Source organism: Natator depressus, chromosome 2 (assembly GCF_965152275.1).
Source record: "Natator depressus isolate rNatDep1 chromosome 2, rNatDep2.hap1, whole genome shotgun sequence".
NCBI lineage: Eukaryota > Metazoa > Chordata > Testudines > Cheloniidae > Natator > Natator depressus.
The window spans coordinates 218,228,272-218,242,696 of record NC_134235.1 but is presented as its reverse complement, the minus strand read 5'-3'; the positions used below and the strand labels follow the sequence as shown (position 1 = coordinate 218,242,696).

The 14,425-nt window shown below is 38.1% G+C and overlaps 1 protein-coding gene across 3 annotated transcripts in view; it reads left to right on the top strand.

Moving 5' to 3' along the window:
• The window catches only part of VPS50 (VPS50 subunit of EARP/GARPII complex), a 193,960-nt gene that overhangs the window by 89,975 nt on the left and 89,560 nt on the right, over positions 1–14,425 (top strand). For all 3 annotated transcript variants that reach the window (XM_074945916.1, XM_074945917.1, XM_074945918.1), the window contains exons 15-18: positions 531–625; positions 1,068–1,166; positions 7,508–7,598; positions 9,038–9,214. In XM_074945916.1, coding sequence (XP_074802017.1) covers positions 531–625; positions 1,068–1,166; positions 7,508–7,598; positions 9,038–9,214 — 462 coding nt within the window. The remainder of the gene's footprint in view (positions 1–530; positions 626–1,067; positions 1,167–7,507; positions 7,599–9,037; positions 9,215–14,425) is intronic.

Below are 14,425 nucleotides of genomic sequence, written 5' to 3'. Positions count from 1 at the left end.
AGATTTAGGGAAAACCAGAAATCTTGTGAGCCTGCCTGTTTTCATGATAGTTCTAACTTGATTACTAGCCCAAAGGTTTTTAATAAACACCCAATGTTTCTGATGCCAAAGCTCTGAACCTCGTGTGATTTACGTAGAGCGGCAATAATCCAAAGCATTCTTTAAACCACTGTCCACAACAATCTTGGCATCTCAAGTTGTTTTTGGATTGACACTGCATTACTGAAAGTTGCAAGAAACTATTTTTGACTAGTGAACTAATGATGTAATGTGAAAGCCAATGAAAGATCACATGTGCTAATGAAAATGGTCAGATCAACAAACCTTGTTTCTCTAGAGGACTGCCCTAAACTGCTGTTCAGAGGGGTCAGACATCTGAACAAAACAAAAAGTGCTAGTGAACCATGAATTACTCACTGTCATTCATTTTTAACTCCAGAGTAGTCACTGCTACTATTATAAAAACTCAAAATATGCACACACATTTAGTAAGGATTCAATACTAACTTTGAAATGTTTGTGTTTTATAGGATGTGCAGCTGAAAGTGAAAACGTATCTGCTGGGGACAGACATGTCTAACTTCAAATATGATGACTTTATCTTTGTACTAGATATCATTAGCAGGTATATTGATGGGGCAAATAAGGCCATTTGCTCCATCTGCTTTTTTTTTTTTTTTTTTTGGGGTCTGGGGGAGAAGAGGGGACAGCGAGAATGGTATAGGGAGATGTGTTCAGGTCATGGGCTATAGAGCTTTCATTGGACCATAGGATCCCAAGCAGACACTTGGATTGCTTGTGGCTGTCTGGCCCTGAGTGTTTATAAAATGCCATGATATGCAATAGAAGAAAGTAGACCATATGTAGGCCTGGTGTTGCATGGTGATGATCTTTCTTTGTTAGATGTTTAAATACTATTGGTGATGGATGAGCATGGTATGTGTGCTTATAAGAGAGAGAGGGAATTCCAGCTGAAACAATAGCATTCAAGTAATAGTTGTTTCCTCCAGTATTGTTAAAACTGATTGAATGGATAAACACTTCTAAAATGTCTCTTGTTATAATAGGCTGATGCAAGTTGGGGAAGAATTTTGTGGCAGTAAGTCAGAAGTTTTGCAAGAATCTATTAGAAAACAAAGTGTGAACTATTTCAAGAATTATCACAGGTAAGGCTACTAAATGTGCGGTGGATTGGTTGGATTACTTTTATTTTCCTTTTTTTCATTTTAAACTGGGTTTCCAGAGGCAATGAGTGGCCTGGTTTCACTGAGGTGGACAGCTTGGGCATGTTTCTGTCTAATGCGTGGGGGTGAGGGGCCTGAACACTCAGCTATTGCTGCAGGTATAATCTCTCACTCAGGTTAAAGTCACTGAGGAGACTTCTGCAATGAGCAGGTTGGGGAAAGGTAGGGAACCTGTGGTGCCTAGACTTTCTCAGTCACCCCTCAGGCTTCCTCTAAAAGCTGCTCCTTAAGACTCCTTTTGACCCTTTCTCTAGTAGAGCTGCAGGCCTTTATTCCTGGTCTCCCTGGCAAAAGTATTTATTTTATTTTATTTTTATTTGTATACCATTCCATAAAATGAGAGCCCATCCACCCATGTCTCCGTACATCTCTGGCAATGTCTTTGAAATGTATAATTATGCAATTTATTTCTGTCAGGAATTTCATAATTTTATAGATTTGTACTCCTGGATCCCATTCGCAGCCTTCCCTTCGTTGACCATCTGTAACTGCATTGCATTCCAGTGTCCCTTGGCTCCATTACATGCAGACCTGACCTAATTTTATGGCAGCATGTGTGTCAGCTTCAACACTTGCTGGCTTTTAATTTCAAAGTTAAACTGCCATAATTTTGCTTTGATTTCCCCAGTGTTCAGGCTTGAAATGTAGACACTTCTTTCATTCCAGTGGTCTGGCTCTTGTTTTTCATTGCTTAGATAGCCAGGAAGATATGAGGGGGAAAAATGCCACAATGATTCTTGCCAGAAGTCCTTGGTTCCCAAGACTTCTTCACATGGCATCCGGCTTCTGTTGTTCAGGGCATTTTTCTGCACATGCCACACGCCACTCAGTCATTCTGAAGCTTTCTGCCTGGAGGCTGAATAGATGACTTTATCTTCAGATGAATGTTCTGAGAATTAATTGATATTTTACTAAAATCCATAAAATCTTAAAATTTCGACAGGAATGCATGGGAAAGTGTCTTAATTCTGGTGCCAAGAATGTGGTTTGGATCCTTTTCAGGCTCCTGAAAGTCAGCCCTAGAATATCTTCTCAGCAATTTTAATAAAGATTTCCCTTCCAGTTGTCTGACAGGGTCAAGTCTCAGCCTTGAGTGTATTGGACCTTTCCAGGATACAAGGTTCTATGACTGTGTAGTTGCCATAGCTCCCATTTCTCCAAAGTAACATCCAGCCTTAAGTCTCAACCTGAATCTCCTCTTCTACCTTGGAACCTCATTTTGGAGCTTCAAACCGTCATGAAACCTCCATTTGAAGCTCTTCTGAAACTTCCTTCTCCACTTGGCCATTCTTAAGGCTTTGTCTACCCAAAAAGTCCAACCAATCTAATTAAATCTGTTTGTTTAGTTAAATACTCCTCCTCCCCCTTATGGGGGTGATTCCTCACTGATTTAAGTTAAATAGACATAAAGCACTCTTAAATGAAATTTGGCCATAGAACATACTGCATCTCTGCAAGGAGCAGGCTTAATAGTGGTTTATGAAATCTCAGATTTTGAACCCTCTCAATTCTGTTTGAATAAAATATAGGGGTGGGGAAGAGCAAGAGTATATGCTGAGAACTTGTCCTTTGCTTATTCTGTTGCTTTAGCAAATCATGAACTATTTTCTGCTGATTTGGAACATAGGGATTTTTGTGCTTCTTGTTCAAGGCTTTGTGATAACTATGTATTCCTAGCACTGACTTCTTGTGTGTTTTTTTGTTTTGTTTTTTAAAATCTCACTGAGAAAAGGATGATTTTTAATAATGGTTACCTACCTGTTTTTTTGTCAAGAATAATTAGACAATGTTTGTAAAGCTCTTTGAAGATGAATACCACTGTATAAGTTCCAAGCACATAATTTAGCCTGATTTATTTAAAGCTTTAAGTGTTTTGGATGTTCAAACCAAGCAAATGCGGCTTTTGCTTCCCTTGTGTATTTAACTGAAAAAAGCTAGATGCATTAGTATGTAAAAGCTACACTGACTGGAACCGCTCAAGGAGCATGATTCATCAGCCCATTAATTGTGTAGTTTGACGTATGTAGCCTCCTGGCGGGTTAGATATAGGTAGGTTTGGAAGAATTATTTTTATCGGTAAATGTCAATAAACATTGATTTCACCGTACACAGAAACTGATGAAAAAATGTTTCCATCGATAATGATCTAAATTTACATGTAGGCAAAGTCAGAAAAATGCTGCTTGAGAAATTATTAGTTTGATTTAAGGCTATTTCCTTGGGGTTTTTTTTTTGGTTTTTTTTTTTTTTAAACATATAGGTGGTTCAGAGAACTGGATAGAGAGAGGAATTGGCCATGTAACTCAAGATCATATTAAGTATTCAAAGCATTTTGTTGGGAAAAGTTTTCTTATTTATAAAAAGCAAGAATGGGCTTTTAATGGTGAAAGACACCAAACAAGGGAACTTCTTAAGATTCATTCATTTTTTGAAGGTGTTTGTGGAAAGGTTTATTTGGGCAGGAATGGCAGAAATTTTCAAAGAAGAAAGATAGATTTAATTGAAACCTTCTTTTTGAGCCAGATTCTGAACTTGTGCATGGTGGTGAAAGTCGAGAGTAACTACTGAAGTTCATTGAGTCAATGAGTTTTTTCAGATTTCAAAATGAGGTAAAAATCTGGCTGTATGTTTAAAATTTTTTGTATTTATCCTTTTAGCTCCAATATGATTTTATCATGGAGGCCACTTCCCCTGTGCCCCACCCATCTGCTCATAGCTTTTCTAATTTAAAACTCAGATTTTCAGAGCTGTGCAACACAAGAATAGTTCCTGACTTCAATAGAAGTTAATGGGAGCTACGTTCCCTGTAAGCTTCACGGTCACTTCTCAAGGGCCACACAGGCAGGCGGTGAGAGGAGCTCCTTCCTCAGCCAGGCCCAGGCCTGCTGTAGCTGCCAAGGAGCGGAGCCCCTCCCTCGGCCTGGCCCAGGCCTACCGGAGCTGCCGAGGAGAGAAGCCCCTCCTTCGGCTCTGAGCTGCTGCAGTGAGAGAGGGCTGGGGGGAGTCCTCTCTCCCCATCATGGTCCCGGGGCAGCATGCACCCCAATCCCCTCATACCCAGCCCTGAGCCCCCTCCCGCACCCCAAACCTCTCATCCCTGACCCCACCCCAGAGCCTTCACCCTTATCTGGAGCCCTCACCTCCTGCACCCAACCCTCTACCCCAGCCCTGAGCCCTCTCCCCTCATTCCAAGCCCTACCCCCATCATGTGAATTTTGTTATGTGCACCAATATGAAGGTGATGTGTCCATTCCGCACATGGACCTAAAAAATTAGAGGGAACACTGAGTGGGAGCTGTGGATACTCACTGCCTTGGAAAATTTCACCCCAAATCTATTTCTGGTTGAACAGAATGTGTGTAAGTAGACGCAGCTAATTGCAATAATAGTTAAGCACATGTTGGTCATCTTACTGAGCCAAAATCATTCATTATATCAGTAATTAGTTTGTTAATGAATGATGTGATGAATGTTTTACAGCCTAATTTGGAACCTAGTGCATAATTTACCAACTGCTACATTCTGAACAAGACAACATAATGTATCTTTTAAAGAAAAAATTATTGATGTGCCCTCAGTGATTAAAAAAAAAATAAAAATGGCAGCAGTGAAGTAAAGTTCCTGGCTACCTAGCTGAGAGAGAATACTAAAGGTGCTTCTGCTTGTAGCTAAATGAAAGGCTGGAGTGCTGATGAAAACTTAACAAAGGAAGTAGAGTGAACTAATGTTTTTGATTACATTGTTGTAATAGTGCCCTTCATTAATGAACTTACCTTCCTGCTCAAAACCAAGTTTAAACATGTGAAGAAATGTAACTTAGGTGATGAATGAACTTTTAATATTTTGTTTGAAAAACGTATAATTCTGTAGAGTGCTGCTTTTCAGTTTTTCCACATTGTCTGATTTTTTTTTCCAATGCTTTTTATTACATGGAATATTTGACAGATGTAGGTTCATGTTACCCTTTAGTGGCTAAAGGTTGCTACATTTTGTATTGGCATTGCTAAAGGTATCTGATCATGTCACCTGCCGAGAGTAAAATTCATTATGCTACTGTACAAACATGAATGTTTTTATATATTAATTGTAGAGGCTTTTAAAAATAATTGTTTAACACATTTTGTGACCGTGCATTCTTAATGTACTTTTCTACAGGATGTCATAAAATATACAATTTTGTAGTTATTTATAAGCTGAGAGAATGAGTTCAATATCTGGCAAAATAAATCCTCACACTTGCAAAATGTGTTAAATACATCACACTTTCCTTCTGCTCCAACCATGAAGATCTCTGTGACTCACTGAACTACATCAGAAGAATGCCAGTGGCACAGACTGAATCAACCTCATGCATCTGTAGCCTTTTTTTTTTTTTTAGATTGAATGTAGTAATTTAGTATAAACTACGATGGGTTCAGCAGACTGAACAGACACAGAGTGAAAGTTACCTCTGGTGCTTTTCTCAAATTTGGAGACTCCAGGAACAAACGAAGTCTGAGGATAGTGACCACAGACACAATCACAAGTACAAAGTCTTAACTGTACTACAGGTTTTATTAAAGGAATAAGTAAAGTTACAGTTACCCATGCATATGTCAATCCTACAAAAACCCATGCAATTACTAAGACTGTAGTCATACGCACATCCTCAAAGATATTCTCAGGTCAGATGGATCTGTCATCAGGTGATCATCAAAAAAGGATGGTTCCTGCTGGGATTTTCCATGGAGTCTTCTGACTTTTACACAACTAGGAAACCTCTTGTGTATTGTTTTTCTGACCACACCAAACATCTTATGCATATGCAGGAGGGTTTCAGTCCTCTTTTCCTTTTCTGTACTTCCATACCCCATGAATATTGGGGTACCCCATTTTTCATAAGTTGTTTATTAGTTCCTCTTATTCTTATTAGCATCTATGCACAACATGTATCCTGCGGTCAGGACAGGACATTCCATAAAGTTACAGTAAGGTGTCTTGTGGTCTTGGATAATGCAATGTGGTTTATTGCAATCTAGTTTTCTGTAACATTACCTGTTGGCACATGTTTTACAGTAATCTTGTGACCTTACTGGCCTAGGGTTATTCCTAGGTCACCCACTCATGTCAAACATTCTTAAGCTTACGGCCTAATCTGGCTAAGCTAAAATATTACAGGCCTCAGCCTGTAGGCCTTGCATTGCAGCCAGGCTTTACTTGTATACCTAATATACACTAATCATTCCTAAATATTTGTCAGTCTTATACTTCTGTAATGCCACATTGATTTTATATGAAATAGCATATGAATTGACCATAACACAACGCAACACAGTGATAAATGGATGATAAAAATGAACTAATTGGCTACACATCAGTGTAAAATTTCTGTAGAACTCCTCTGCCACAGTAACTTCTATTTTGTTACCATCACAGTTGCTAAATCACAACTGGCAGAGCTATTTTTCATAGCAAAGCAGCTCATCCTGGCCAAAGCACTGATTGCTGGAAGGAAGCCTTCTACCTACTTATCAGAAAAGATAACCCAAATATTGCAGGAACTCACCAAGCCAGAAAAATCTACACCAGAAATGTTGATATTAGTCATCCTGGTTGAATTGTACCTCATCACATTTGATGAAGTTCAAAAAGGTCTTTGGAAATATTTGAACCAACACTTGCAAAACTGGTTTGTCCCCTGCCTGGCAGGTGGTAAACCAGCAAAGAATAATTGTGTACGCTGCTGACTGATCTCAACAATGGCTCCTTCAGAGACATGGACCAGCCAACCTTCCTGTGAAAAATGCAACAGCCCATTATTGTCACAGAAAACTTCACCAACAAAATAGTGGATAAAGGGACATGTTATAATTAGTTGGACTTTCCTAAAGCCTATGACAAAGTCCCTCACAGGAGACCAATCAGGGAGATAAAGTGTGAGAACTAAAAGTTCTGTCATGGTCTAGAAATGATATTTTTTTCTTGCACTCCAAATCTTGGCCTCTTGCTATTAGTTCCTTTTTTATTAATTAACCTGAGACAATGTTAACTTACAAGGGAGATTTCCCAGGGGCTCATTTTGGAGGGAACCACAAGTTTTTGGGGAGGTGATGATCTGAACTTCTCTGCAAAAGAAATTAATAGCAAAGCCTAAATAAGGATGACTTTGTATTGTAAAGTATAATTTAAAGATTTTTGTTCAATTGAAGGCACTTTTTCATTCTAATGTTAAAACAGTTCAGCTGTGACTTTTTTTGCTGACAATCTAGAGTGGTGTTTTTCAGAACTCGTCTTGAAGAATTGCGAATGTTCTTGGAGAACGAGACCTGGGAGCTTTGTCCTGTTAAGTCGAGCTTTAGTATTTTACAGCTTCATGTAAGTACTGCTACTCAATTTTCAAAAGTTCTTTCTGAAATACTTTTTTTTTATATGTGTAGACCAGCTGTCAGGGATGTGATAGGATGTGCAAACTGCTGTTTGGTTTTCGGGTTATTTTAACGGTACAGTAAAATTAGAGTGATATTTATTTAGGGATTTGTGTATGCTATTCTAAACTTCAGATTTAAATGCATCTAAAATGGTAACATGCCTGATTCAAGAAAATATTCAGGAAAGTACTAAAGCATGTGGTAAAATTCCATTGAAAGCAAGTGGAGCATGTGCTTTAGTACTTTCTTGAATCAGGGTCTCTGACTAAGCTGAGGTTGGTAAATAGTAACATTTCTGTTTTATTTGCTTTTTTAATATCTACCTGTTTGGTGCTGCCTGACAGCCACATGACTAGAGTTGTTGCTACAAATAACATGTAGGTTGCTAAGGATGAACATGGTTGCGGGGGATGGTAGACTATTTTCTAGTTTGACTGTACAGGGAAGCTGACTATATACATTCATGCAGCAAGAGAGAAAGAGAGCTTTCACAGAACACAAAGGGAAAGAAAAGCATTTTTAATAGAAAAATGTGATTGTTAAACCACATGCACTGGCAGAGAAACTCAAAAGAGTTGTTGGAGAGCCCAGAAACTATTCATCTAATTTTGTAGAAATTACTAAATTCCAAGTCCCGTTAGCCCAGTACATTTTGATCTATGTCTTTACATTTGATTATATAAATTTAGTTATTAATCTTTGAATAGTAAAAATAAATTATGATGTTTTCAGCAAAAAAAAAAAAAGAAAAAAGAAAAAAATTAGGCCAAGATTTTCAGAAATGAAAAGATAGAGATAGGACTTTAATGAAGTGGTCTGATTTTTCAAGAGTTCTGAACATCCTCCCAGTCTCTTGAAATCCCATATTATTGTGCAGCGTAGCAGTCCAAAAATTTTGAAATGTACTTGATCTAAGGATATTTTAAAAATTTATTCCATATTAATAAGCTAAAATATTTATAAGAAAGGTAAAGAGAATTATCTTTAAAATATGTTTTTAGTCTGATAGTGTCACTTCAATTTTGGAAATACATTCTTTACATTTCAATTAATGCTGTATTTGTACAGTTTGAGATTTAGGTCCTGTTCTATCTCTTGTGAAAATACTCTTTTAATCGCTAGTAAAAACTTTTCTATTTATTTCTAGAAAATGAACACTTCCATAATACAAGAGGTATATTGCATGGTGCAGCAAGACACACTTGCTAAAATTAGAAAGACAAACCTGTGAGATTGCAAACCTCAAGGTTAACTTAAATCAGTCTAAAAGCTGTATTTAAATAAGAAGTAAACTCTTGTTGCAGAGCGGTAATTGACAGTAAGCTATGCATCGATATTTAAACTACATTACTAGGCATAAAAATTATTCTGTATTTTTATCAATAGGAGTTTAAATTCATGGAGCAGTCACGTTCCCCGTCTGTGTCGCCTAGTAAGCAGCCTGCTTCAGCAATCTCAGCAACCATAACTTTGTTTGAGCACTATTGTAATGGAGGAAATCCATTTGAAATTCAGGTGAACAGCAAAGATGACGAGACAGAAGATGTACTTGCTTCTAATGGGGTATGGAGCATTTCATAAATACAAGAACCGTGCTAGCTCTCATTATCATTAAATGAACATGACACACAGTATATTTGAAGGATCAATTATCTTGTGAATCAGTGACTGACAACTACATTTGTCTTTAATATTTTGCATTCTCCATTGTACCAAAAGTAGCCATTTTACTATTTAAAATAGGTCACTCTGCTTTCTGACATTGGCAGTTAAAAGCAGCGCTTCCTGTGGAAAGCCAGATCTGTTTGCTTTGTGGTGGATCAATATTTTTCCATCTTAGTCAATAGTTCCTGCAGACTAGCAAGCCATGTTCCACTTAGAACAGAAACAGAGAAGTGCTAATTTATCACAGGACAATTAGATGCAATTTACTTAAATTTCCCGGTTGTGGTAAATTTGGCCTTGTTTTAATATTAGAAGGATTAGCTCCCTCTGGCTTGTTAGAGAGTAATCTCCACGGATAATTCACAGATTGTTCTTACTGTCTTGTTTACATAAACTTACCATGATTTCCAAAGGAGAATGTAGTTTGTTGAGTAGTTTTTATTTTTTGAATGTTATGGGGATGCTAGTTTGAGATCTACTGGTATAATAGTCAACATTAACTTTAAATGTATTGATCTTTTTGTTGATTTGTATCATAATCATACAATCAAATGTTTATTTAAAAGAAAACATTTTATATAGTGTTATGCATGCAGAAAGTTCATACCTACATTTCTCATTAGAAGCTTTGTCCAAACTTCCTCCTCGCTCAAATATTATTTCCCCCTCTTTTATTATGCCATGAGCAAGTCCATCTGGCAGTCCTACTGCACTCACTCTCAGTGCCTTAACAAACCTGGCACATGCTGTAAGATTTAACTAAGTTATCAGGTTGCCAGTCTCCAAATGGAACTTTGTTCAGATTCTCTCTTGAATCATATATTGGTGGCCATCTGTTCTGTCCATGATTTGTTGAGCTTCCTACCCCTTCCTTCTATGGGAATTAGAATATAACAAGGGGTTCAAATCACCAAGTGCTCATCTCCTTACTGAGCTGCATGGGCAAGAGGGAGAGAAAGAAGGAATTCCCAGTGGTAGAGCTAGCCCTCAGGATGAAAAGACACCCTGCAGGATCTGGGAGTGGGAGCATCAGGACAAGGAGATGCCCAGCGTGGCCCTGGTTCTCTCTCTCTCCCTTTTCTTCCCCCGTGTACCTTCACAGCCCCTGAACACCTGTGAAGTCAGCTGAGTTTGTTCCAAAACTTGGACTCTGGACATTCTTTCCTGACTTCAAACTGGTTGTTAGCTACCACACCATTCTATAATTGTTTTAAAGCAAGTCACATAGTAGGCCTAGATTATTTTTAATTTTCTTGTAGTTTATAAGATAGATTTATATTTTATTTTCAATCTTAATTGTCTGTTTACCTAAAAGACCAGAGTGTCTGCTGCGTAATAAATCTGTTCTATCCAGAATGTAAAACAATATTTTTAAGGTGTTTGAGACAAATTTTTTTGCTTTATCTGTTGGTTAAATAAGTGTTTATTTTAAAAGGGCATATTTTCCCAAATGCACTGTATAAACACATTAGTAAATAAGTCCACTTTGCACTGAGGGTGCAGGCAAAAATTCCTCAAGTGCTGAAAGTTCTTCAATGCCTGTCCCACTATTTCCCCCAAAAGCAGACAAGTTATCTGGCAATTGACACAATTGACCGGGAAAGAATCCTAGAGCGTCTCCATAGACAAAACCATGGGATATGCCCCAGACACACATGGGCAAGTGTAGGAACAGTGATGACACAGTAACATGGGGATAGCTTTTCTGTGGCAGCACTTGCATCTGGGCTAAGCTAATGTGGGTACTCAGATCTGGGTGCCAATGACCATGCCCTTCCCAATTCATGGTCCATTTTTATAAATTTCACAGTCATAGCTTTTTAAAAATCTTGAATTTCATGGTTTCAGAGATTTAAATCTTAAATTTCACAATATTATAACAAAGCATTACTATGTATTTTAAAACGGTAAACTATAAACATGTAAAGCCCTTCAGTCAGTGTTTCTCAGACTGGGGGTCTTGACCCAAAAGGGGGTCGTAAGGCTACAGTAGGGGGGGTCGTGGTATTGTCACCCATACTTCTGTGCTGACTTCAGAGCTGGGCAGCTAGAAACTGGCTGCTGCTGGCCAGGCGCCCAGCTCTGAAGACAGCACAGAAGTAAGGGTGGCAATACCATGACCTCCCCCCTCCCCACAATAGCATTGCAATCTCCTTTTGGGTCGGGACCCACTGTTTGAGAAACACTGCCTATAGCATAGGGTAAAAGTACGCAAACTACCAGATTTTATGGGGAGGAACAGATTTCACGGGCGAGACCAGGTTTCACACTCAGTTACGTGTTTTTCATGGTTGTGAATTTTGGTAAGATCCTACCAATGACCCAGGTTAACTGTGCATTGAAGACATACCCCGAAAGGGTTAGAAGTATAATTTTTTAAAAAAGTAAACTTTAATTCTGGATCACAGTTTTATGTTGAGGGTTGGATTCTGTGGCAAATTCCACAACCACAGAATATGTGGCACCCTCGTGATGGGCATGGGACTGATGCCATTAAAGAAGTGTAAAGCTAGGCATGTCTTGAATTTCTTACAGGTATATTTCTTTTTTAGCATTTTAGAAAGGGGTTAAATAGTTTTTAAAGATGCTAATTTTATCTACTTTAAAGACCGAACAAAATCTCAAAACCAGCTATTTCTTGGAATAAAATACAAGCCAAGGTGTGAAGTCTGATGTCTCCTTTCTTATTACAAAATGGATTGTCCACAAATTACAAGTGTCAACATCTGAGCAAGTGAAAATGTATACGGTTTGTTTACCACCTCTGTATTTTTCTCCCTTCCACCCCTTTTCTCCTGACTCAAAGATGTAAAATTTGGGGGTGTCAGAGCTGCCTTTGGCTCTGACTTCAGCTTTTCTAACATTTTCCTTTCCAGCCTGTATGCTATGTGAAGTCAGAAAACTGTAAATTCAAATGAAGTAAATAAGCTGATCTGCTTCTTTTCATTTTGTGATTTCCCACACTTCAGAATCTGCTGTATCCTTCCATTTCTAGGCCTATCAAATTTAACCAACTTCATCTATACTCAGCTTCTCCTTCTTGTCTTCTTAGCATGTGGTTAAAAATTGGATAGTGATAGAGGGTGATCATTCTTGAAGATGACATTTTTGTATGGCGTACAGTGTGACCACTGAACCTGTCTCTTAACTCTTTGTGTACCCATAAATCAAATACAGGCTGGAGAATCATTTACATTTTCTGAGTGAATGAATCCTACTGCAAGACTGAGCTAATTTGACTGAATTAGAAAAAAGTAATCATACAACATGCTTCTGTGTTCAGTAAAATACAAGAAATTGAGCTTCCTAAAACATTTCTTCTCCGATCTCTGGCAAGCTGTAAAGGCTTATAGCTGTATAATCCCTGACATAGGAATTGCTTAATGGATCAGACCCCTGGTTCATCCTGTCTCTCTGACAGTAGCCAACACCACATGCTAGTTGTTCAGGAAAAGTTCAGGAAACCTCAAAGTAGGTGTAAGATACTTTTGCCCCCCTCCCCCAAATCTCTTCATACCTTTTTATATAGTTAGAGATTGGCTTAAGCCCTGAAGCATGAGGTTTTCATATCCCTTCAAAACATTTTAATTATTTTCGCATTAGCTATAACTCTGGAATATATTGTTAAACATATAATCATCCATTCCCTCTGAATTTTGCGAAATGGCTTTAGTGACATGACGTGGCAATAATTCCACAGACAAAGCGCTGTGTAGAAGTATTGTTGTTTTATCATTTTTGAATTTCCCACTTTTCAGTTAGGTTTTTAGAGATCCCTGCATTCCATCCTATTAAAATTACCTATTTTTGCTTCTATCGTGCAGTATTGTCCACTACAAAAGTGGATATGATATTCAGTTCCATCCAAAGCTGATGCTGGATGAAGAATAATCAACATGTCCTCGCCATTAAATAAATACCTCCCCCTTTGGATGTGTGACACACCTTAGCCACAATTAGTTACAGACTCCAGGTCTTGACTGGGGATTGATCTCCAGGAATTTTAGCATCAAAAAGCACATGCCTCTACCTGTTGAGCTAAAGGAGTTCTTCATCTGTTCAACTGTAGTGGGCTGTATTTTTGCTGGAATCAGTCACTGGAGGGCGTCTTGATCATATGTATTAGCAGTAGGCTAATACGTTACTTATGCAGCAAAGACAGCCTTTCTGTAGCCCATGTTGTGGTTTCCATATTCTAATCTTGAATTATGTTCTGTTTTGTAGAGTGACACACTACTGTGAGTTTACAAGGCTGGCTGTGTTGTCCTATTTTTAATATTTGTGTGCCAGCGTGAAGTGTTCTGCATTACAGTGAAACCTAAATATGTCATGAAATGATAAAACCGAATCTCTGCCTGCTGAAGAACTGTAATTGATTTTGGCTTTTCTTTGACACTAGCAGGACAGAATGTTCAGTGTGGGAAGAATGGAATACTGAGGACATGATTTATGTGTTTTTTGTTCTTGTGATAAACATAGGCCATTCTTACTATAAACAGTTTCATTAACCTTAAATGTGGTATTAATTATGGAAACTTCAGATTAGTTTGTAGAATTAAAGTGTTTTTCAAATTAATATAATTTATCATTGGTGTCTATGCAAACCAAAGTTTACAGTCATTTATGCAGAGAGATCTTATTTTCTTTCCTTTGCAGAAAGATCTTTGGTAGTGGCTTCCTATATTTGTACCCAACACAGAACACTGTTAGCAGTACATTCTATGAAAGTGTTATTCCATACAGCACTGAAGCTTGGCACCTTGGAAATTAGATAGCTGATTGCTTCTGTGTTAAAAGTAATTTCTGTGAAACTAAGGAACTGTGCTGAACAAGTAGATCAATATGTTCAATTACTCTGTGTATTACACCTATCTATCTGTCTAGGCACTTATATGGCTCTCATCACTGTAATATCTAAGTGCCTCATAATTGTTAATGGAGTTTATCTTTGAAACACCCCTGTGAAGTAGGTAAGTCCTATCCCCATTTTTTACAGATGGGAACCTGGGGCACAGGGTAGATCAAGGGATTTGCCCAGAGTAACGTAGGAAATCTGTAACAGAGTTAGAAATTGAACCCAGCTTCTTCTTCAAGTGATTGCATGTGTCC